General features: G+C 45.7%; 1 protein-coding gene and 1 pseudogene across 2 annotated transcripts in view; both read left to right on the forward strand.

Annotated features, from left to right (window-relative positions):
- The window catches only part of Abl (tyrosine-protein kinase Abl), a 236,793-nt gene that overhangs the window by 121,054 nt on the left and 90,403 nt on the right, over positions 1–25,336 (forward strand). For both annotated transcript variants that reach the window (XM_075697510.1, XM_075697504.1), the window contains exons 2-3: positions 12,752–12,952; positions 22,453–22,751. In XM_075697510.1, coding sequence (XP_075553625.1) covers positions 12,847–12,952; positions 22,453–22,751 — 405 coding nt within the window. In that variant the 5' untranslated portion in view covers positions 12,752–12,846. The remainder of the gene's footprint in view (positions 1–12,751; positions 12,953–22,452; positions 22,752–25,336) is intronic.
- On the forward strand, positions 13,522–17,506 carry LOC142574288 (uncharacterized; annotated as a pseudogene).

Here is a 25,336-nt window from a genome sequence, read left to right on the forward strand (position 1 = left end):
CATAACATCACAATGAAATAAGGGGCGCGTACCACATGACGACATAAATATGTACAACTGCTGACAAGTGTGCATTTTTTTCATCAAACCTTATTTCTTTGCTGCTGAGGCTTTTGTGCGATTATTTATTTACTGTGCCTGTAACAAGGGGATGGGGAGTTTTTTTTATGAAAAGTGGTGCTTCTCTGCACTATCTCATCACATTGCCTAGTATGTGCAACCTTGAGCCCATTATTATCTGCTTGGCACTTCAACTCGCACGTTTCCTATGTGCTTTTTCTCATTGCATTCTTTTGGCTCCCTCAAGGAGATTTCGTTTTCTTTTTTTCATTATCTGTCTCAGCTGTGCTGGCATTTGGCGAGTTCCCCAGCCATCCCTCCAAATACTGCACAGGTAGCTGGGGTGCATTTGTGAATGACCAATGAAAAACTAATTTTGGGTGGTTGCTACCTCCCCTTGCTCCCCTTATAGCTCCCCCCTTCCCCCCCCCACCCCCCGCATCATCACCAGCATATTTATGTCCAAACAGCTGATTGAAGGGGCTAGTTTGTGGCTGTTCTTACTTTCTTCTTGTGCTATGTATATAAAGACAGAGGCGGGAAAACATGGACAAACAAACGGTGTGCAAATACTTGCAGCTGGTTTATTAGTGTCAGGTCACATATATATAGAGGGTAACGATCACATTGAAGTAAAACACAAGTACAAGAGAAAAAGAAAATTTCGCAGAGACACTTAAGACTGCTTACAATGCGAAAGCATGGTAGTCTCTTTGGTGAAATGTTTTTTTTTTTTCTCTGTGCGTTCCTTGTCTGCGCAAGCTCTCGCCTGCATTTTAGCTGCGCCTCAGTAAGGCCAAATAAAAATGTGCCAAGCGTCTCAACGTGCTCACTTGCCTGTGAGGAGTTCATAACTCGAAGGACCGCTCAGCGGTGTGTTCAATTGGACATTAATGCATTTTATTTTATATACTCATGACGTGGTGCCACCACCTACCGATTGGTTGCACCGTCACGTGCCCAACAACACAAGCACTAAGCCGCATGTTTAGTCAGCCAGATGGCTACGACGTGAGTACGCAATGACACATGCACTAGGCACACATTTAGTCAATCAGAACCGTGGAGCTGCTGTGGCATCGGAGAAGCGTGCTCGTCTCACACCTCGGAGGCCTGGATTCGATTCCCACTCTGACCGAAATTTACCTAATATTCTTTCCATAGCCATTACTTTACTTTGTTTACAGGAAGCTCCCTGAGAAATTTGACGTCAAGCCGAGCATTTTTTTACATGTTTTTACTCTTTGCCATCGGCCATTTTTGGTGCCATCGTTCGGTCATGCAGCTGACATCGTTTTTTTGTGTGATGGAGCCTACAATGCTTTTGCATTAAAATACCCAAAGGCTACTGAAGATCAGAACCCATAAAGATTGCTGGTGCTCACACAAGTCAGTTCAACAGATTACAGGTTTGCATGGCACATTCTGTAAAAAAAATTTCCGCTTGAGTTAGCTGTACGGATAACATGCTGACACGCTTCTTTCTTCCTGCAGTATTATAGAGCGCTTCTTTAATCTCTCTTACATCTTTGTCACTTCCACGTGTGGGCATCTCGATCGCACTGAATAGTGGAGCGCATGAGCATCTCTTGCAATGCGCACCAAGGTGACCTGTTCGTTGTAATTGTTAATGGCTGTAATGATGTTCACAAAGTCGCTCATTAACACCACATCCTATTTGACCAATATGTTCTTTGCCACATGTAAGGGGAATCCATTAGATTACCTCCTTGGCACATTGTGCAAATGTGTCCTTGTGCTGCACTGTGCATCCTTTTTTGTCTTTTTGATTTTCATTTACTGTGGTGCGTAAACCCTTAAGCTTGTGTGTCATGGAAAACAAATCTGTAACATGATGTCTTTCACCTAATCTTTGTGACGCGATGTGATACTCTGTGTGAATATGGTGTAACTGCTTTACTGAAATTAGCCTTTTCTTTTTTCTTAGTGTTTAGTGGACCTTTTACTTTGAGCACTCTTTCACTGATTCCTGTTAGCATGCCTTCGGGGTAACCACTGTCCTTTTAATTTTTCCAGCCATATTCTAAGGCTATGTTCCACAAGTTGGTGGCATGATTCTTAATTGCCTGCTACACACATGACATTGTTGTGATTCCTCTCCTAATCAACTTAAAATGGTACCAACACGTGTGTTTTTTTCTAAGTGTTACTTCTGTATCTGAGAGCTGTATTGTTGACTGTTCTGGTGTCTCACATGTAAATTCTAGAACTATGTGTGCAAATAGCCTCATTGTTAGTACCTGATATGGCTGCGGGTTTTCAACTATGAAGGAAATATTCTACTTATATAATACATGCCGAGACATCTGACCCCTTAAACTGTTTTGCTAGCTTGCATCACCTACCACCAAAAACAGGTCACACAATACAGATGCTATACACGAACCTATTTAAATGACTTCTCACTGGGTAAACATACTGCCTTTGAATTCTTTGATACATGAATTTGGGTAAGTCTTCAACAGGTCCAAAAATACAAGGGACATTTTGAAAGTAAACTTTGTCATTTATTTTCACATGGAAAACTTATTGCCAAAACAAAATACACCATGACATCATGAACTATACACCTTGCATTATTTTTCTGCATAGTTGCCACCCACATTGAGACATTTGTTGTAGCGTGCAATCAGTTTGAAGAAACCACTCTTAAAACTGTGCCCTGCGATGCAAGGAATTGTTGCGCAGCCTGCTCCACCTCAGCATTGTTTTGGAAGTGACGTCTTGAGAGTGTGGCTTTCAATGCAGGGAAAGGTGCCCATTCTTACCGGATAACAGCATGCACTTCCATTGGCGACCATGTTGTCAGCACACATCTGTCTGCCATCGTAATTTCTACTGAAATAACCTCAGGCACATCGGTCTGCTGTTACTCTCTCTTCTTCGGCACTCTGCGTATACGTTATTCCTCCTCCACTGACACTCCTTCCGTCGTTAAACCAGCAATGGGCTTGGATTGTTATGGCAATTGTTTATTTCACCTGGTGTACCATCTTCTCTTGAAGAAAAATGATGAAACCTACTCCGGAGCGTCCCTTGTACATTTAGACTACACCCACATGTCCACTGCAGGACGGCCTCTCCCAGCAATCTCCAATTACCCCTGTCTTGCTCTAGCTGTCCGCATCTTATACCTGTAAATTTCCTAATTTCATCACACCACTTAATTCTCTGCCGTCCTCGACTGTGCTTCCCTTCCCTTCCCTTGGCATGCATTCTGTAACTCTAATAAACCACTGGTTACCCGCCCTATGCATTAGGCCTGCCCTGCTTCATTTTTCAAGTGAAGCTTGTATTGGCTCACCAGTTTCGGTGGCGATATGGTCGCGGAAAATAGCCAAGGTTCTCCCAGAGCAGAGAAGCTGCAGGAAAGGGCGGTTTGATGAGTTGACAGCTGCGCTGGCGCTGGAGCGTGAGTCATTAGCAAGGATTCCAGCAGCATAGGTGCACGCTCATGCCACGCACGCAACCAATCAGAGCCTTTTCACTTCCGCCGGGGAGGGAAAGGGCAGGAAAGAGTTTTGCGTGTGCTGTGCCAGCTTCATTTCCGTTCACTTCATTCTTGGAAAATGGATGGGATGACCACGCATTGTGCGTTCCCCCGATGAACTGTCAGCCTTCAACAAGCAGTGGCGAGAACTTGCCTGTGAAAAGGCTCGCTGTTGGCTCTTGATCCAGCCGCCCGAGCCCAGGCAATCTGACAGCAATGAGAGGAATATCCTGAGCTCGGGGAGTGGCAGGCTGAAGCAATCCGGTACCATTACCTACGGGTTACTTAACAGTGACGAAGATCGGGTGCATGCAGGACAAGCTTCGCTTACCTCCATTTTCCGATAGGGGAAAGGTTGGTCATTTTTTCTTCTTTATGCCAACTAGAATATTGGCTGCCCATGTTTGCTCTATAATCCACACTGCTGTCTTCCTGTCTCTTAATGTTATGCTTACCATTTTTTCTTCAATGACTTGTTGCATGGTCCTTGACTTCTCAAGCTTTTTTGTTAACCTCCTAGGTTCTGCCCCATATGTTAATACCGGTAGAATGCAATGAGGGTTCACTTTTCTTTTCAAGGCAAATGGTAAGCTGCAGTTCATGACCTCGTAATGCCTGCTGTATGTGCCCCAGCCCATTATTATTCTCTAAATTTCCTTATCATGATCATGGTCTCTTGTAAGTGGCCTAGATAAACACTCTTGTACAGATTCTAGAGGCTGATTGCAAATAATGAATTTTCATTCTCTTGCCAGGCTATTCAATGTTACCTTTGTTTTCTGTATATTATCTTCAACCCTACTCTTACACTTAGTCGACTAAGGTCCTGACTCATTTGTTGCAAGTAACGTCCATCATTGACGAACAGTGCCGGCAATTTCATCTGCAAACCATAGGTTGCTGATGTATTCACCTTAATCCGCACTCCTAATCCTTCCCAGTCAGTGCCCGTCCTAGTCTCTCTCTATATGGCTGTTGTGGATTATGGAAAGGGGTCGATATCATAGAGGTATCAACAGTCATGGAGGTACTGCATAGTCAAGGAGTTCAGGAAGCATACATGAATATATTGGCAAATTTCTATAAAGAGGAAAAATGCCGATCAAAAAAAGTGTCGGGCAAAGAGACGATATCTCCAATGCTATTCGCTGCATGCCTAAGAAGTACTTAAGCTATAGAAGTATAAGCTGCATACCTGCATCGAAAAGATGTTTGTGACAGGTGCCATTGAATCAAAATTGTGCTGTTGAGTATGAGGGAGCTGGTTCGATTCCTGATCACAGCAGCTGCATTCTGATAAGGGCAGAATGCAAAAGTGTATGTGTACCACGCTTTGGGTACACATTAAAGGACCACAGATGGTTAAAATTAATCTTGAGCCCTCCCACAACAGCATCTCCCATAGCCCTTGTGTTGCTCTGCCCAACCATTAAAGTCACACGAGCACCTAGATTGCATTATGGGCCTCCTTGGTTATCTGCTTCTGGCTCCTCACAGGCTTCCAAAGTTCCTTGCAAGACAGTTGTTTTTCTGTGTTAGCTCTGCCCACTGAAGCACTCGGTTATGGTAGCTATTCATTTTCTTGGGCTGGGTTTCTCTGGCTCCACCTGGGCTCCCAAACCCACCAGGATAATTTGGTCTCAAAACATTCCAGAAGGTCTCTGGAAACTAGGAGCTGACATAAACAGGTGATGCATATATGGCCAGCTTTAGGCTGCTAGGTTGATCACAATATGAACGCTCACTTAAAAGCTGTCCATTTTGTAAAGGGCATGATTATTTCTTTTCCCCATCTTTTGTTGGTCTCGGTATCCTCCCTTTTCAGCTCTCCCATGCTGTGTGATTTCCTGCATCTTTATCTAGCTGGCTATTCCATCCAGCTTACCTTGCCACCTCCTGCTCTTGGTTGGGATTAGAGCTTTGTGTTTGCAGTTATTACACTGCTTCTCTCCTTGAGTATGTTTTGCCTCTTCCAAATGCTACCAGCCATTTGCTGCCTTGAGTAGGTGCATGCATTGTAACCATCGACTTCTTTTTGTGCAACCTTTATGCAAACTCAATTTTTCAAAAGCGCTCATTCTGTGCTCTCTTGCATTTATGACCTGTGTTTTCTATGTTTTGTAAATAGCAACAAGGTGGGTCTCTTACGTTCTTCTTTATCCCTTGCAGGCTAATTTGCACTCTTGGCTGCTCTGATGCTTTTTATTCTTTAATGCTGCATACCTCACACAGTATCTGTTTATATAAAGTTAGATTGTTTATTTTAAATAATAATAATAATATAAATATAGTCTTGCGCATTGAAAACAGTGGTGTGGATCACAATCTTGTTAGCTATTAGGATGCAGTGGACTGTGCCAGTATATGCAAGTGCTATGCACATAGTGTTTCTCCCCCATTGTTTTAGTGTATCCTTAGCAGCCTTAAATCAAAGTGTAGGATTGGATAGGAATAAACTTTATTCGTTCAACGGTTATTGCTGTTGGTGCCTGGGGCTAGGCTGCTAGGGGTCCATCGCCCAAGGAAAATCTTCCGAGATCCTCAGCAATGGCCCTGGCCTGCTGGACGGCCCACTCCTGGTCTTTGGGTGCTTCACTGAGGAGGGCGGCTTGCCATCTCTCAGTGAGGCTTCAGAGGGTCCTGCTGTTGTCTTCCCCCTTCCTCTTGGTCCTTCTTCCTCATGGCCTTGGCATTCCCAAAGCACATGGGCCATATCAGCTCGTTCGTGCTCGCACCACAGTCAGCCGAGTGACGGGTGCAGCGCGGGCCACAGGCGGTGCAGGTGGTAGGGGTTGCTGAAAGTGCCTGTCTGCAACCGTCTCAGGTTGACCGCCTGGGACCTGTCCAGCTGCCCGTGGGGTTGTAGATATTTCCTTCGTTCCTTCCTGTAGTGACCTAGTACCTCTCGGTACGTGGCCACAAACTCCTTGACATCGCGGTCGGCGTCCCCGTGGTCCCCAGCTCCGTCTGCTGCAATTTGGATTGTGTTGGTAATCACAGCGGCGGCGCCGGATGGGGTGGCCGTCGCTGACACTCCTCCACTGGGGTCCCGCACAACAACGGCAGCGGCTGCCCTCTGGGTGACTGCGTCGTGGTGGGTAAGCTGCCTCGCGGCGAGGTGGGCGTGCTTGTTGTGGTTGGGCGGGGTGTCGGTGTGTCTTCGGCATTGCATGTGTCTTCGTTAGCATTGTTGTTGTCGTTGTTGTCATGGCTGTTGTTGTTGTTGTTAGTGCCAAGCTCCCCGACGTGCGCGGGGAACCACTTGAGGGACTTGTTTCTAACCGTGCCGGACCCGAAGTCCTCGGCCCTGGCGCTGGGCATGCGCGCCACATCCGCGGACACCCAACCTTTGGCATAGTTCCGAATCGCTGATTTGGAGTCGCTAATGATCAGGCTATCCTCCGCACCTCCGTGGAGTACCGCGAGGGCTATGGCCATCTCCGCTGCTTCGGCCGACGGTAGCCTCGCTGATGCTGTGACTCAGATCCTTCCCTTCATATCTATGACTGCCATGGAGAAGATGGGTGCCGCCGCCGTCGGCCAGCCATGTAGATCTTGCCGCTGTTGCTGCTGCCGTTTTTGTCATAGTAGTAGTGATGGTGTTGGTAGTAGTTGGTAGATGGCGTAGTAGTTGGTAACTCCGGTTCGTCTCGCACATTCCCTTGTAGCGGCGATGATGGTCGTCGTCGCCATCACGGTCACCGGCTGGCCGCGGGTACCTGGCTGCATCGACGAAGAGGACGCCTTCTCGCCTTTCGTGCTCCTCGAGGATTGCTACCGCCCTGCTTTTACGTTTTCGCACTTCATGTACAGGGTGCATGTTCTTCGGCATGTTTTCCGTCTGTATGTCATCGCTGATTTCTAGTAGCAGTGTTTCCTTCAGTCCCATTTGGTTTCCTTCAGTCCCTGCGCCTCGCGATATCGAATCCCGAGCAGGTCCACGATTCGTCTTCCCGTTCTGGTGCTCGATAGCCTCTCCAGCTGCGTGATTCTCTGTGCCTCGGCGATCTCCTCGAGTGTGTTGTGTACGCCCAGCTCGAGGAGTCTTTGGGTTGGCTTGTACTGGGGTACTCCCAGGGTGGTCTTGAACACCCTGCGGATCGCCACGTTCAGCTTGTCCATTTTGCTCTTGTTCCAGTCGGTGTACGTGGCGACATACACTGTGTGGCTCAACGCGTACGCCTGTATCAGCCTCGTAATGTTGTCTTCCTTCATTCCTTTCCTCTTGTTCGCGATCTGCCGCACGAGGTGTGTGGTGGCGGCCACTTTCATCTGCAGTCGGACAACCATTCCAGCTGAGCACTCGCAACTTGAACACCGTCGATATCCGGGTCCCCTCCCTCGTGACGCGGACGCCCAAGCCTGAAGCCAAGCCTGTAAGCCTGAAGTTTCGAACTCCTGTGCCAGCATTGCAAAAATTACAGTCGTCATCAATGCAGTTGTGATCATCATCAAGTAAATTGTACTAAAGAGCCAGCTGGAAAGCAATGTCACCATGAGTGGGTAGCTCCAGGGAATGTGCTTCCTAGTAGACACCACAGCTGCGAGCCGACTGCCCGCTCCATTTTGCCCTGGATAGAGCCGGTTGCCCTGGATTACCGGGCCACAGGACTGTAACGTTTTTTTTTTCCTTTAGTTATCCGGGAGCTAGCTGGCTTCCAAAATGCCATAAATTGTTGAAGCTCTTTGTTTTGCTGCCTTATATATGGTTATGCCATTATAACTCCATTGACATTTATATTTTGCTGGTCAGTATTGAATGCCATTTGGGACTTCCATTTCACACTTTGCATAGTATACTACCACTTCATACCAGCAAAATGCTGCATTGTTGCACCTCTTTGCTCAAATTGCATTCACTAAGGTATAGAGCATCATGGAGCTGTGAAGTAATTTTCCATGAATTGTGGATTGTCTTAGGAACCTATTTCCTGGAGAACTTCTTTGCACAGTGTGGCCTAGATGCAGTTTTATTATTTTTATTTATTTTCCTTTAGTAACTGTTTATAGGTTATTTTGCTGCAATTGATAATTTCTGGAATGACAATTATTTAGTTAATTCTAAGGATTCTTGTTTAGCTATCAGCTGAGAACTGATCTTGTTTGAACATTCACTGAAATTATAGAGAAAATGTTGCAAAAGTTAATATTTTAAGATTGTGCAAAGGAAGCCACTGTAAAGTTCCTTATTAAGAAAAATGACAAAATTTGTTTCTTTAGCCACTAGCAATGTCAATCCCATGGTTGCTAACTCTTTTTTACTTGCTGTTCCGATTTCTGGCATATTTAATTTTACCACTGTTACCATTGAACTGGACTTGAAGTGGCACCATGTAAGTCACATGACACTTAAAGGACTTCAATTTTTTTTAAAGGTAGGGTGATCATTATTGAATAAGAGATTAAAAGAACACATATAGAAATACCAAGTCAGTACAGACTAGCAAGTTATCCTTTAATGACTGTACTTGCCTTTTCTTGGTAGAAAAAAAGATCACCAGTGAAGAAGCTAACGATCAAACTTGCCTTTGACAGCCAAGCTGTTAAGGGATGTTCTACAGCCATTTTCTTGTGACTATGAAGGCCTTGTACAATGGCATGGGCAGTATCACATGTTAATCAAACATCTGGAAAGGCTTTTTTGTATATGCTGCATCCATTTTTATTGGGAAACAACTCGCTAATGTTAAATGGATGCTGCCAAAATTTCCAACATCAAGGGGAGCTGGCGTGGGAATTTCAAAGTGGCATCAGTGGTGAGCTGCCATTTGTGAATCCTTTTTGGATTACCCAGCCTCAGCTCACAATAAGGTTGACATATTTGCTATTAGAAAAAAAGTAATCTATCAATCCATGCTGACAAAGTATTTCTGTTTGGTGTCCTTTTAAACTGTTTTCATATCTGAGAACATCATACATGACCTTGACACTTAAAGGACAACAAAATGCATAGCAGTCACTGAGAAAGCATCTGCCTCGCCACAGCCATACCATAGTTTCTTTGGCCATAACACATACTTATGTGATTGCTGCTGCCATATACACCCACAGATATCTTCTAAAACCATCAAAGCTGATGTTTCATGCAAGTAGTTCATTCAGTGACTGGTTGCAGCTTGCAGGTTTGAACAAGTGCAGACTTTGCTCAAGCATGAAAGTGAGATGCGTAACATTTTATATCATGCCAGTGAAGGAGTCCTATCACATTTGAGATTGTATGTTGAGGATTGTTTTGTACAAGCCTATTAGTTGTGAAGAGGATTGCTGCATTTTACAGTGTGATCTCAGCCGCATTGCTCAGTAGTGTTGTAAGTGGAACATGAGTTTGAATTCAGCTAAGACCGTTTTCATGTCATTTAGCAAGAAAAAAAATGTTTGTTTCAGTGTATATTGACAATATTGCATTGTCATGGGTGTCTGTATGTAAATACATAGTTTTATTTTACCACTAATTTAAAATGGAATTGTCACGTTGATCATGCAATAGCAAGTGCAGGCAAGTCGTCAGGGTTTCTACGGCACAGCACTAAAGATTTGACTGTGGCTACTAAAGAGCTACTGTTCAAGACATTCGTCAGGTGTGTTTTAGAATATGCATGCGAGAAATGGGACCCACTGATGGTTGCTGACAAGGAATGCCTTGAAATAGTATAAGATTTAGCTGCAAGATTTGTTACTAGAAATTTTAGTTTTACCTTTAAAGCTACACAAGCAAAGAATAACTTGCAATGGGAGTCTCTTGAAAATCGCAGGAAAAAAACTTAGTTTGAAACTTCATAGTGTCTTTCACTCGGCAATTGGCATGGACAAGCAACAGTACATACTGGAACTTTATTTTGCACCAGCTCGAGACGACCATGTCCTTAAAGTACGAGAAATGTTCTGGCACACAGAACTGTTCAGGATGTTTTTTTTTCTTTGAACAATATGGGAGTGAAATAGACTACCATTGGGGTGAACTAGGGTGGTTGCTTGGGCTAGTTGGTAATTCATGATCAAAAATAACGTACAGCGCAAAGGACCAGGACAGCGATGTCGTCGTCGTCGTGTGTATGTCGTCTATCGCTGTCCTGGTCCTTTGCGCTGTACGTTACCATTGGGGGTCAGTGGTTGATGTAATATCGAATTATACATTTTATGCCTTGTTGGATTGGTGCTACATGTTTTTTTTTCTGCATGCGAACAATGTCTATAATCCTTAGATCATTATGCTTACTTTTCATACTATATTGTTTATTTGTAAGTCATGGTGTAAAAATCCACTTGGTGTTATGCATTTCCCCCCACTGTAATGCCTGTAAAGGTGCTGAGGGTATTGCATAAATAAATAAATAAATATACCTCTATATGTAGATCTGTAACATATATACGTCTAACATATTTTGAGAGGTGCGCTCAAATTCCTGTTGGTTGTCATGCCAGAATATCGAGTTTTGCATTTGCTGTCAGTGCTTTGTGATACTTTTAAGAAATGGGGTAATATTGCAAAGATGCTCAAGCATAATAGCTCCTATATATGTGGTACATGTAAATCTGCAGGCTTTTTCATGCATCCTTCATAGCTTGCATTTGTTTAGTGGATACTCATGCAAAGGCACTGTTTAAGGGACCCTGAAACGATTTTGACAATTTAGTACAAACATACTGAGTCGTTAAGGTAGGACCTTCTGATCATTAATTGATGCATCTAAGTGCTCTGCATAAAGCGTGTAATTTATTATAAGGGTTTAAAGATGTACATTGCTACCGATCACAGAACGCCACTCAGCGGAGGTTTCAGTTGCTCCTGACCAGGTTACGCGAGGGGACGATATGATGCCAGTAGGGCGCGCTATCCAATTGGCTGCCCAGGGCACGTCATCCATAATTTTTCCGACTTTGTGGCACACAAATGTTTGTAATAGTTGGAATGTTAGTTAATTTGTTTCTACAAAATAGTTAACAGAAAGAGAATGCATAAGGCGATTTGTCACTACGCTTGAGACTTCCAGCACACAGCAAGTGTCATCCGCTAGTGTTACAACGTGCATCGTGTTGACAAGAGCACTGCAGTCAGTGTTGGTCTCGATCTTTCTTTTCGCGAGCACCATGATTCGCCTTTGTTAGGTTGTGGGCTGCAAACAGTAGCAACTGGCAATATGTCAAGCTGCGACATCGTGTCCCTCTGCAAGGCAGCAAACGAGCGGAGTGGCTGCAGCGCATCGGACTGCCGGTATCCAATTGGTGCCAGGATTAGAGTGTTTGTGGCTATGACTTTATGCCAGAGGATTACAACTACAATTGTATTTCGTGTGTCAGGTATTTGCAATTGCAAGAAGGCTGAGCCTAGACGTTCCACGGGATGAGCAGAGGTGCAAACATGAACAGTCTGCACGGTGCGGCCACCTGGTGGCACAGAGCTCAACAAAACACAGAAGTAATATATAGCAGTAATGAAGTGTATTCTACTTTGCTGCTGGTGTAAATTTTTGGCAGGAGCGTAATCGTGAACACGTTTTTCTAAATGTTTAAAATGTTTTACATTTGATAATATCAATATTAGCTCTTTGTTTGGTTGGTTAAGCTCTGCGACACCTTGTGGCTGGACCATGCAGGCCGATCAGGCCACTCATGTATATTTACGCAGAAGCTCTTTCATCACAGCAATAGTAGTATGGAGGGGCTTTAGTTTACGCCTTCACCCAGCTGTCGAAACGCCCAGCTTGCCTTTAGTTACTGGAATACCAGACACTCTCGGCGCTGCGACAGAATGCTAGCAACACGCGCTGCTTCGATAGCTCTCACTTGGGATTGACGGCCAGGCGACTGGCGGCAAGGTTGGAGAGGCTTCATGCACTGGCTCCAAGACAACTGGAAGTAGATGACACGACATCACATCATGATGCAGAGCCAGTGAAGGTGGAGCTTAGCCCCGATCACTCGGCGAATGAGTTGAGGAGAAAATGCATGGCTATGGGGGAGGGTAACTTGTAATCGTCCGTAGCTTTCTTAATATAAGACTCTTCACACAAATTTTGGTGTGAATGATTTACCATAGCTGTACCCTAAGCATCTACAAAATTTGTTCAAACAGTTTCAGGGACCCTTTCATTGGCACTGCTTGGAGTGCACATTTCTATTTGCTTATTTATTATTTATTATTACTACTAATAATTATTATTATTATTTCTGTGTCTACAGAGGCACTTTTGCAAAGCCGCCCCTTGCCAGAGATTCCGGATGGGGACGACCCTGGGTCATTTCGAGGATTTCTGGCTGAAGGAGCCTCCCGCTGGATGTCCAAAGAAAATCTACTGGCCCAAGAAGATGCCGATCCACACCTTTTTGTGGCCCTTTATGACTTTCAGTCGGGTGGTGAAAACCAGCTTTCTCTCAAAAAGGGTATGACCTTGAGCTTTGTTTTTTAATGATTAGTGCCCGAAATCAGTAATAGGTTCAATCAGTAGTGCATGTTTTGCCAAGTTGCATTACAGTATCCTTAAAGAGTGCCTAACAGGTCTTGATATATTGAATGTGTAACTCTTTGAGGGTCACATTTTATTTATTGCAGGTTTAAATTCTTTAGAGTGACTTATTTCAAGAAAAAACAAGTAAATAAATTAAGGAACCATTAAAGCGATGAGATTTTCCTGACGTGCATTTTTACACACAGTTTATTGTTGAATACAAGGATAAACTACGGTAATGAATCTTTTACAGCTGTAATAATACGCACACAACTTATTTTTGTTTTAAATAGGTTTGACGGAACTAGGTTCCATATTTTGAAACATACTGTTTTATTTTCCATGTTTATCATGTGTCGCGCTGTGGATTTTATTCCAGCAAAGACAGCAGTGCGATGGCCTTCTATCTATGTCCAAATCAATGATGAAGTGCCAAAAGAATGGAAAGGAATGTAGATTGTTAAATACACCCCCAGTGACACGGTGTTATAGCGAAAGCGAGGCATGCCCTGTGAGCCCGCAAGCAAGCTCAGTGGTGCACACCTGGCAGAAGAACAAAGCGTGTGAGAAACTTGCAGTAGATGAAATCACTAGACTAGATTTTATCAGCCCTCAAGTGCCTCGCAAATAGGAACGCAAATGCGTTACTGTCGCCGGTTTGCAAGCACCAGCCTGTAAACGAAGAAATTACATGCCTACAGGAGAGCCATGCAGGCAAGCATCTTGCGATGGCGCTATGAGGAAACGAGATTGAAATCGGTTTTACCATAGCCCTAAACTGTAAATGACATGCGTGGGAATGCTGATTATGAAGTGTACAATTGCGGGCATGAGCATGGGGTAGTAATCTAGGTGAAGTAGAAATACTACAGTGGAACCCGCTTATAACAATATTCAAGTGCCACGAAAATTCCATTGTTATAACTGGGTTGCATGAAAAAAAAATGGGGGATGGCGTAGCTGTTCCGAGAAAACTATAATGGCGGGGAGTCACTTCCCCACCACTTTCCTCTATCCGGCTTCTGATTGTGTTGACTTGTTTAACCGTTTAACTCTGCTTCCTGTGCACTCTGATCGCATAATAAGCCGTGGCTGTCAGCGTTCAGGAATGGCACTGCTATAACAACTGCAAAGAAGGGTCACGGGCAGCAAGTGACATATGAGCTCTGCCAAGGCATCGCTTCGGTGGCCCTAAAAGGCGCCTTTTAAAAAGTGTGGGAAGGTTGCGACGGCATCATCTCAGCTTGAGAAATCCAGAAGAAATGCTGGAGCGAGGTTGCCACAGGAATCTTGCCGCGTACTTTCCACTGGCTTGCACGAGAAAACCGCATGTCCGTCAGCCTTGCTTGCTTTACGCAAAGCTTTCCGACATCCTTCTCAAGGCATCCCGGTGCAGCACATTGTGAAGCGGAAGGTCCCTCGCGAAAACAAACCTGTGATGGACTGAATTATCTACAGGACCTCCCGCGGGCACAATGTTGAGGCAACCTTCCCTACTGCATCAGCACTGCCGTCATGGCCGTCACTGCCGCTGTCCGATGCAAGCACATTCGTGACGGTCGCCTCATTGGTTTGAAGCGCTTCGTTTCCAAACGTATAGTAGTGTGCTTTCTTTTCACCGGCAACATCTTGCATTGCCGATGATTAGCGGGCTGATCAGCCATCTTCCGTTTCGGCAGCAAGTCAAACGAGGCTGAGAAGCAACGTGGCCAGGAACGACTTTGACGCAACAAAGACTAGCACGAGCGACTTCATCCGTTTGCAGAATTGAGCAGAATGAGGGCCATAGAATAAAGAATCAACTGTGAGGGCCGAGTGAGCAATCTGGGAGCAACGTTATCAGCGCAGTTGGAATGGTCCATTTGTGTTTCGGAGGATGGCGCAGCGCACAGCTATGGGTGCAGCCCATCGCAGCCCATTCGTGTTCGTAGGGGCAGGAGGGCGACAGGAGAGATGTGCGTGAGGCTGCGTGCATCTCTCGTGTAGAGAAGTGCGGCGGCAGTTGGGGTGGCAGGTGATTGTGCAGGGGCTCTGTTGTATTCAGTTTCGTTATTCATTTGAGTTTTTTATTCCCCAGGGGGTGCTTCTGTTCTTCGTTTTATAGAAGGTTGTATGTGTTCAGTAAACGGCTTTTTACATCGGGATGGCTGGAGTCTGACTTCCACCTTCGAAAATACCACATTGGCGACGAGGATGTTGTGGATGTACTCCAGCCCCGCTGCGCCATCTGGATCTGCCCACCTTGAGCTTCACCGGGCTTGCTTCGCCATTTTTCCTTCTGACGCCCGGCTGTCCGTCATAGCCATGGGTGCAGTGGGAGCAGATGTTCAACGTGTACTTGCTGGCATACGGAGCTGCCGCAATCAAGCCGGAGCAACGCAAGGCTGTTCTTTTGCATTGTTTGGGGGCGGAGGGCCAGCGTATTTATCAGGCGCTACATGCAGGGACCAGCGCCGCAGTACCAGCAGTGCCAAGTGCTGCAGCACTCGACGATGACAAGTCTGTCGTGGCCCCTTCTGACAAATACGACTCTGCACTCGCCGCGTTACGGCACCAGTTTTCGACGTCATGCAACATTAAAGTTGAACGTCATCGCTTTCACTGCCGTAGCCAAAACACTAGACGAGTCCGTTCATGACTTAGTTGCCGCTCTACGGGAGCTAGTGTCTCATAGTTCGTTTGCCTCGCAAGATGATGCTCTGCGGGATCAATTTGTTGGCGGTGTTGCTTCCAAACATGTACGTGAGCGGTTACTGCTCGAGGGTTCCACCCTTTCGTTCAAAAATTCAGTTCGAATTGCACTTCAGTTTGAGCAGGCAGCTGAAGAGCTAAAGGAGCTTTCTGCTTCGGTCGAAGCAATTTCATTGCGGCAGCATTGTAAGCCATCCTCGCATTCTTCGCAAAAAAGAAATTCACAGCCGGCAGTCCCCTTTCAGCAGAATTTAATGAGGAGCGCGGGCGGCTCACGTGCGCCGCAGCGGACCCGCCCCCCTGAGCGGAACCAAGAACAGAGTAGCCGCTCTGGTTCGCCACATTGTTTCCGATGCGGCTCGCGGGACCACATCGCGTCAGTGCCGCAGTGCCCAGCGCATGGCAACACTTGTTCGTTTTGCGGTCGCAAGGGCCACTTTCAAAGGGTATGCAACCCCAAATGAACACAAATGCAAGGCCGAGTTCGTGAAGTTGAATTTCGTGAAGATGTTTCGTCATCTAGCAGTGCTGAGCAAGTTTTGACTGTGCAACGTTCCGCGCGTAGCGGAATTCACATTCAAGTGCAAGTCGCGAATGTCACTTGTCGATTCAGGGTCGTCTGTTTCAATCCTGTCGGAGCAGGAATTCAGTTGATATTTTCAGAGTGTTCCGCTCCTGCCTGCTCTGCATGTTACTTTGACTACTCTCAATGGCCCATTTCTGTGCTAGGTTGTTTCCAGGCAGACGTTCGGTTTAAAGGCCGCACAGCATTGCTACGCTTTTATGTTGTTCATCGAGGAACTTGTCTGATCGGTCTTGACGGCATTAAAGCCTTGAATCTTCGCATTGAGTGTTCTGCTCTCCGTCCGTTGCTCCGCTTCCGACTGTCACTGACCCGCTATCCTGTTCCGTTTCCACACCGTCTTGCGCGCTGCCCCGTGACAAAGATCTTCCGCCAGCCTTAGCACATGAGTTCAGTTCACTTTTCAGTCTCGAGTTGGGTCTTGCTAAGGGGTTCACGCATCGCATCAAGACGTGGCAAGGCGTGCAGCCTGTAACTTCGAAGCTTCGCCGTCTGCTGCCTGCCTCTCCGGTCACCAGTATCAAATGAGCTTCAGAGGTTGCCAAGCCTTGACATCATTGAACGCATCGATGCTTCTGAATGGGTGTCCCCCATTGTTGTTGTTAACAAGAAAGATGGTAGCATCAGGATATGTGTAGACCTTCGAGAGCTGAACAAAGCTATTATTCCAGACAGTTTCCCGTTGCCCCACACAGAGGAGCTGCTTCACGCTTTGGTAGGTGCTACACATTTCTCAAAACTTGACTTGGCTTCCGCTTACCGTCAGGTTCTCTTGCACCCTGACAGCAGGGATCTGACAGCTTTCATCACTCATGACGGCCTTTTCTGTTTTAAAAGAGTTTGCTTTGGGTTGGTTTCTGCCCCAGCGGCAAGATGATGGCTACAATCCTTGACCGCTGCCCTGGCGTATTGTTCTACATTGATGATATCATCATTTTTGGCAGGACCGCAGAAGAGCACTTTTCAAACTTGATGACCGTGCTGCAAAAGATCAAGAACGCAGGTCTAAAACTGAACAACAAATGCCTCTTCAACATTCCAGAACTTGCGTTTCTGGGGCACAAGGTCACTGCACATGGTATTTCGCCACTTCCAGAGAAGCTGGACTCCATAGTTAACACACCAGTGCCAACTGATGTTGCCACCATTCGTTCGTTCCTGGGTCTCGTAGAATACTCCTCAAAGTTTGTTCCACACTTGGCACAAGTGGTTTAGCCTATGAGAGTCTTACTTGGCAAAAATGAGGCATTCATCTGGTCTGCCGAAGCAGACGGCAGTTTCAGGAGGGTCAAGGAAATGCTTTTGTCGAGTACAGTGCTCCAGATGTTCTATCCGTCACTGCCAGTCATTGTGTCGACCGATGCGTCCGACTGTGGGCTGGGAGCAGTCCTGCAGCAACAAAGTGGCCACGAGCTCTGCACAGTCGCTTTCGCATCTCGTACACTGTCGCCTGCGGAGAGAAAATGTTCGGTCGGTGAACGAGAAGCTCTTGCATGTATTTGGGCATGTGTGCGATGGCACACGTACCTTTGGGGGCGCCATTTCACAATGCAAACAGACCACCAGGCACTGGTGTCCTTGCTGTTGTCACAAGGACATGGAAGATGTCCACTCCGAATCACACGGCTACAATTTCACTGTTGAATACCGCAAGGGGTCCAGAAACACTGTAGCAGATGCACTTTCTCGGCTACCAGCACCTACCTCGGAGGCAGAGATTGCTAAGGAGGAAGAAATTGTCTCGTTCATTGAGCCAGCCTGCGTGACAAAGGAGAAGTTCAGGCAGGCCGCCCTCAACAACAGTTGCTTGGAAACCATCAAGTCATTCGTGCTGAGTTGCTGGCCGCCAAAGAAGTCCATACCAGAAGAGGGGAAACCATTCTACCCCATTCGGGAAGAACTCTCTGCTGTTGATAACCTGCTACTGCGTGGAGAGCGCCTCGTTCCGTCCTCCCTCAAGGCTCAGATCATCAGCACCGCGCACGAGACGCATCCGGGTATCATGTGCACGAAGGCACGACTGCGTGAGCGGTTCTTGTGGCCACGAATGTATTAGCAACTGGAAACGGCAGTAAAAAACTGCCATATCTGCCTGGAGGCAGATGAGTCTGCCAAAATATCACCAGCACCGTTGCAACCTGTTGAATAGCCTGAGCGACCGTGGCAGAAGCTTGGCCTAGACATTGTTGCTCCTTTGGAGGATGCAGCTCACAACAGCAAATTTGCTGTAATGCTTCTTGACTACCATTCTAAATGGCCAGAGGTATATTTTTGCAGCGAAGTGTCCACGAACACCGTGAAAGACTTTTTAACAAGTGTTTTTGCCTGTGAAGGCTACCCAGAAGAGATCGTTTGTGACAATGGACCTCAATTCGCTTAGCATGAGTTCATCACTTTCCTGCAAAACAAAGGCATCAGTCTTTCACATTCTTCGGTATACTACCCCCAAGCCAATGGGCAAATAGAATGTTTCAATCGCAGATTGAAAAACTACATTCAAGTCTCACTCCTCGAAAGACTACCACTCCGGCAAGCTGTCACAGAAGACCTTGCCATTTACCGCTGTACTCCGCACGCCACCACCGGGGTCGCCCCAGCAGTTCTGCTGCATGGTAGAATGCCCCGAACCAGGCTGGATGTAATGAGTTTCTCAGCACCAGCATTTGCGGAAGACCCAGCCAAGGAGTTGGTGCGACTTCGTCAAAGGGTTCGGCGTCAACAGCAGAGCAGCAAGCACTACACGGACAAAAGGAGAGCCGCCAAGAAGACGAAGATAGCTGTAGGCGACTTTGTCCGTATCAAAAAACCATCCGTTCGTTTCAAGGGAGACTGTGCCTTTTCTTCACCATCTAAGGTGATCAAGAGGAGGGGACCAGCATCTTTCCAACTTGGAGATGGCCATACGTGGAATGCTTCCAAGCTTTCCAGGGTTCCGGAGAGGGGCACCTGGGACCCAGGCCAGCCTGCCACGTCGCAGCCGCGGTCTCCTGATGCGCTGCAGCCCGCCACGCCGCAGCCGCGGTCACCTGATGTGCTGCAGACTGCTGTGCTAAGGCTACCTTCCCCCAGGACGCAGGCGCGGTCTCCTGGCATACTGCAGCAGCAGTCTATGAGCCCGTCGCCATCGTCGCCAGTGTGACATCCAAAGCGACCGACTCAAGAGCGTCGGCTACCGGCCTGGCTCCAAGGTTATCAGACCAACTAGTTGGCAGTCTGACGTATACATACTCTGTAAATATGTGTAAATAAGTACAGTGTGCATGCCTTGGGGTTTCCTTACTAATACTTACTAACAACTAATCACTAAGAATAAGGGTATCATGGTATGTTGTATTCAGTTTCGTTATTCATTTGAGTTCTTTATTCCCCAGGAGGCGCTTCTGTTTTTCGTTATATATATATGGTTGTATGTGTTCAATAAACGGCTTTTTACATCGGGACAGCTGGAGTCTGACTTCCACCTTCGAAAATACCACAGGCTTGCATTTCACTTTTTCTTTTTAAAGATTTCGCATGCTGTTACCTTTCGGCACGGACACCCAGCAGCCAGACTTCATCATTATAACTGATAATACTGCATGGGGACATTGTGGTAAGCAGGCTATTTCCCCATAGAAAACATACATAAGTTGATAGTGCAGCAGCTTTTCATTGTTATAACCGATATACATGTATTGTTAAAACCGGGATTGTTATAAGTGGGTTCGACTGTACTTCAAAACTATCATGGTGGGAGCACCATAGAGCAGAGTGAAAAATCAGTATTGATGGAAACGAAGTGGCGCCAGCATGCCAAGAACTTCGCTAGAGGCCATGGAAGGTTGTAGCACCTCTGGAGCAACATTAGATGGCAATTCATTCTGAAAGACTAGCTTTCTTCGAATGTTCTGTTGCTGCTACACACCTATGGCCATTGACATATTTAATTTGTTTTCATCATAGTACATGTATGGTGGTGGCCCTCAAAGGGTTAAGAGCAGTTTGTAGAGGGCCCACTCGTGGTCATCAAGGCTGCATGTCATTATTGCTTGTGCTTGACACATTTCGGATAGTTCACAAGCTGACATGTACGGGTTAAACTTCTTGTGAAGAAACATGACCACATCACTGTACCTCTCAGATCAAACCTATCTGGCATTGAGGGTGCTTTTTTTTTATGAGTAGATATAGTGCTTCAATAACATTTGAGGTCAGGTGTACTTCTCTTTGCTGACTCTGGAAGATTGTGATTGGCACAGTGCATTGATGTATCATGCTCTGGCTCTGACTTTGGTCTGTGCCCATGCTGGTTTAGATGTGCAGCGCTCAACAGTTAGCTTTTGTTTTCCTATTACCTTCTTAAAGTGCCTTACAGGGGCATCTGCCTCAGCAAGCATTTGGTGTGTTGTGACTCCACGGACACAAGCACATGGAGGTTGGACCCCCCCCCCCCCCCGCCCCTGCGCATAACCGTGTGGGGTGTTCAGTTGACGCGGGGTGTTCAGCTGACGCGGGGTGTTCAGCTGACGCGGGGTGTTCAGCTGACGCGGGGCGTTGAGCTGATGCTGGGTGTTTGGACCTTTATGACCCCTCGGCAGAAGCAACCCACTGCTTCGGCCTCGGCTTCACGTAGACGGCACCCCCGGACTGACACAAGCAGACAATACTGGCCGTGTGCCGGAAGTGCTTAAGTGTACTGAGAAATTGTTTTGTCCATTCTCTTTCTGTTACTTTCTTTATACAGAAACAAATGAACTAACATTCCAACTATTGCGAACAACATTCGTTCACCGTAAAGTTGGAAAAATTATCGATAACGCACCCTGGGCAGCCAATCGGATAGCTCGCCCTACTGACATCATTAGAGCAATTTACGCCAAATAGGTAGGGGCGGCTGAAAATTCAGCTGAGCAGTGTGCCGCGATTGGCAGCGATGTACACTTTAAAAACCTTATAAGAAATTACACACCTTACGGGAAGCACTTAGATGCGTCAATTAATGATCAGAAGGACCTACTCAGTGCTTTTGTACAGTATCGTCAAAATCGTTTCAGGGTCCCTTTAAACACCAACAGCACGCTGTTTAAATGACCAATCGTCATACGTGGGCAACGAGCCAGGCAGATCGTTCAGTTGGGTTTCGAAACCGATTTTCTGTTGGAACCAGTCTTCATTCTTGACTACCCTAAGAGAAGTCCGTGCATCTCTTCTTGTGTGCCGCAGTAGTCTTTCTGTCAAGTATGGGCTTGTGGTGCAGTGGTATTGTTAAATTGAAACTGTGATGTAAAGATCTGTCACAGTGTAGGTTTGGGTCGAATTCGTTTTTGAAGCTCGTGAAATCCTAAAATTCCGTTTGCAGAAAGCCCAAGAAGACAAACCTAATGGTGCAGCATCTTCAGTACGGCATCCCATGTCCGGTGCCACTCAGTGAAAAGGTTCAGTGCCTTTCAGGCTTTCTTGTGGAACGCGTATCAGACTGGGAAGCCTTTCACATTCTTGAAGCAGAGTGGTGACCTGCTCTTGTCAATGATGAACGGCTACAGTTTGCACAAGCCATCCATATGCGCAGGAAGCAGAACTGAGAGCACCCTGCTCATTTTTCCTCCATGGCACGTACTGCCCTTCAGATTGAATCTCTAGATTGGCAGCATCTGCCAAAACAGTGTCGTTTGCTAGTAGTAAATATTTCCAGCAATGCGAGAAGTGATCGGGCGTCTCCATTCGGAGGAGTGGACTTGCAGGGATGCCGTGTGGCACAGCATTCAATATATCTAATGTGGCAGTGAACAGGAGTTCGATGTGCACGTGGTACATCACTATACTCTTGCATGGAATTTTCAAGGGAATTTTGCAACTGCTCGATATAGACAATAATTCAGTATCTCTGAGTTTGATATATCTGGAATTGACTATAGCAGGTTTATGGTTTTGTTTACCATACTCAAGAAATGTCACAGGGCTTCTGTAACAAGAGACTTTTTTTTGGCAACAGTGCTATTAACTGGGTATTTATGATGCAGCATAAATTGAATTTCACATGCTCATGTTGATAAGTAAGTAATGAGCTTAATGTACAGTGCTACTTGGGGAAGGGCAAGACTGCATAGTGACAGCTTTACTCCTCATTGTGTGTATGTTCTTGTGGTGGCTGATATGTTTTTTTGCTGACATTGCCATTGCAGGGGAGCAGGTGAAAGTGGTGTCATACAACCGGACAGGCGAGTGGTGTGAGGCACAGGGCCGTTCGGGGCAGGTGGGCTGGGTACCCTCCAACTATGTGACGCCTGTCAACAGCCTAGAGAAGCATTCCTGGTACCATGGGCCCATTGCACGCAATGCAGCTGAGTACCTGCTTAGCAGTGGCATCAATGGTAGCTTTCTGGTGCGTGAGTCTGAGTCCAGCCCTGGCCAGCGCTCCATTTCCTTGCGCTGTGAAGGGAGAGTCTACCACTACCGCATCAATGAAGACTCTGAGGGGAAGGTGAGTGTTGTAGTCAGTATACCATGCACCTTCTTACATAACTACTCAACTTCAAATCTCTGAAGCAGTTTTACAAGCAAGGCACTGTTCTGACAGCTTCTTGCTGCTGCTGAGCCATGCCTGCTGCTACCATGAGCGAAGCATGGCTTTGGGGCAGCATCAGTTCGGTGTGACGGCATATTTCTTTTTAGACATAATCCACCTGTACAGGTTTGTTGCTGTTGTGAACATTGTTACCTCTTACACCAGCAGTTTCCAAATTTCTGGCCTCTGGGAACCCCACCAGCCTTCACAGCATGCCAAGAAACCTTACTCTTCTCCACCAGTGTGTTCATGCACAGCCCCTCAATAAGTGCTGCCACAAAGCAATCTAATGGCCATATGCAATACATTACATGGCAATGAAAACAACATTCAGCTTATTACTGAATTATATAAAGAATTCATGTGTAGCTCAGTGCCACTTAGTCTCAATTTTACAGATGATACGTGGTCAAACCTGGGTTTATAGAAACTGTACTTGCAGCTTGAAACTAAAGAAGATTTTGTTAAATTAAGGTTTCTGTGTTCTCACAGTGAAAGAAATTATATGTGCCCCTAACCTATCCTGTTGGCTGCCATGTTGTGCATGTTTAAATAAAATTTCACAGGAAACTTGGACAACAGTTGCAAAAACTAAATGTCCAGACTCAATTTGTGTAGCCCTGTGAGCTGGGCATGGATAACTGTCCATGGTTCAGTGTTGTCTCGAATCTCAAAAATGCTTATGTTTTTTCTTTTTTCTTTTTTTTTTTTTTTTTTTTGCACCATGGCTGTGCACTGACATGACTGTGCATGGGCACGTGTTCCAGTGACCATGCAGAATATGTGGTAACCCTGTGGCTATTGCGCTGGCACTGGGTACCAGAAGCAGCATCTTGATACAAGTGACATGTAATACATGCAAAATTGGTTTAGTTTGTTCGTACAAATGTGGCAAGTCAGTCACACTGCAGAATGGTCTTTAATATGCTTACAATACTAAAAAAGCTTGCTTCAAATGCATCAATGCAATATACCGTATTTATTCAAATCTAGGCTGATAGCTTTTTTCAAATAATCATATTCCAAACTCTAGGGTCGGCTTAGATTCGAGGATGTTAAAAAACGTGCCAGTTTTTCATTGAAACTGCTAAATATGGTGCATAGCTAGCGCCATCTAGAAAAGTCAATATCGCAGCCACTACTATCCATGCCAGTATCCCAAGCGTACACAAGCAAGGTCCCCATTTTGACCTGTGTCATGTCGGCCGTATCTGTGTGCGGCATGGTGTTATCGCGATGGCACCAAGCAGGAGATGCCACTACAGTGCCACTTTCAAGCGAAAAGTTGTGATAGCCGCATAGGCATCGTCGAACCTTCAAGCCGGGCGGGACTTAAGGAGGAAGGAGGTTGAGCTCAAAAAGGAAAATGTTGGCTGACGCTGAGATGCAGGTGACTCTCAACCAAACAAAAATAAACTATTTAAAGCTGTGAAACGCAGCACTGAGGCATTGTGCGTGAGTTGAGAGTATGTTAGGACAGTTGAGGTTGACTTTCCAGCGTCTTGAGAGAATCTCACTAGTGACAAAGTTCAAGTCTAATACCAATTAGCTTACTATCAGTTGATAGAAATAGCTCATTTTCGAAAATATTTGCTTCTGTGTGCATCTATTTTTATTCGTATTTGAAAATGTTTGACTCGATTTGTAATGAGCCTTACCTTTTTCTTTTTTTCATATATATTTTATTCACTGTGCATTTTACTAACCCCTCCCTGCAGTTTTTTATTTTGAATTAAATAAACATTACTCCTGACTATTCAAACTGGATTAATTCGTTTTTTATTTTTAAAATGCTTACTAGAGAGTGACGGCGTCGAGCGATATGGTGTCAGCCCGTCTTGACATAAAACAAAGTTCTGTGTCACTCAGGGTATTTTGCAAAGGCACTCAAGGAAAACCTGCAAAAGTCAGGGAATTTGAAGATGTCAACTTGGTAGACACCCTGTATATGTACACTGTTTAAACCCCTTATCGTGTGTTCGCCAAGGTAGCCAATCAAAAAGGGCTAGATTTGGCTTAAGATTGCAGAACCTTGAGTGTATTCTTGCTCAAGTTATAGGACAAAAAATCATTCATTGTGGACATCATGGGCATACAAACTGCACCTAAATGTCTTATTTGTAAGTTTACTACCTCATGGATCTTTCTCACAAAGACTGCTGAATTGCTAATACAATGTCCAATGACTTTGTCAAATCAAAACTGCAACATAAAATTGCTTCTCTAAATGGAGTAAGGTGAAAATGAAGAAGGAAAGAGGAGCAGGATCACATTCATCTTGGCCGCTTGCAGAATCCTAAAATTCCGCCCAAGGAACCCAGTTTAGGAACCCCTGTCTTGCCTTGTATAGTTTCTAATGATGCTTGTGCAGATCATTTGTACATTGGTAGACACAAAGCTCTTGTTGCGTATTGTTTGTGGTGTAACTTGGGTTTTTAAAGCTTTCTAAACAGCTGACAACTTAGGGCATGAATGCAATCACAAAATGAGGTAGGAGGTTT

Source organism: Dermacentor variabilis, chromosome 1 (genome assembly GCF_050947875.1).
Source record: "Dermacentor variabilis isolate Ectoservices chromosome 1, ASM5094787v1, whole genome shotgun sequence".
Lineage (NCBI taxonomy): Eukaryota > Metazoa > Arthropoda > Arachnida > Ixodida > Ixodidae > Dermacentor > Dermacentor variabilis.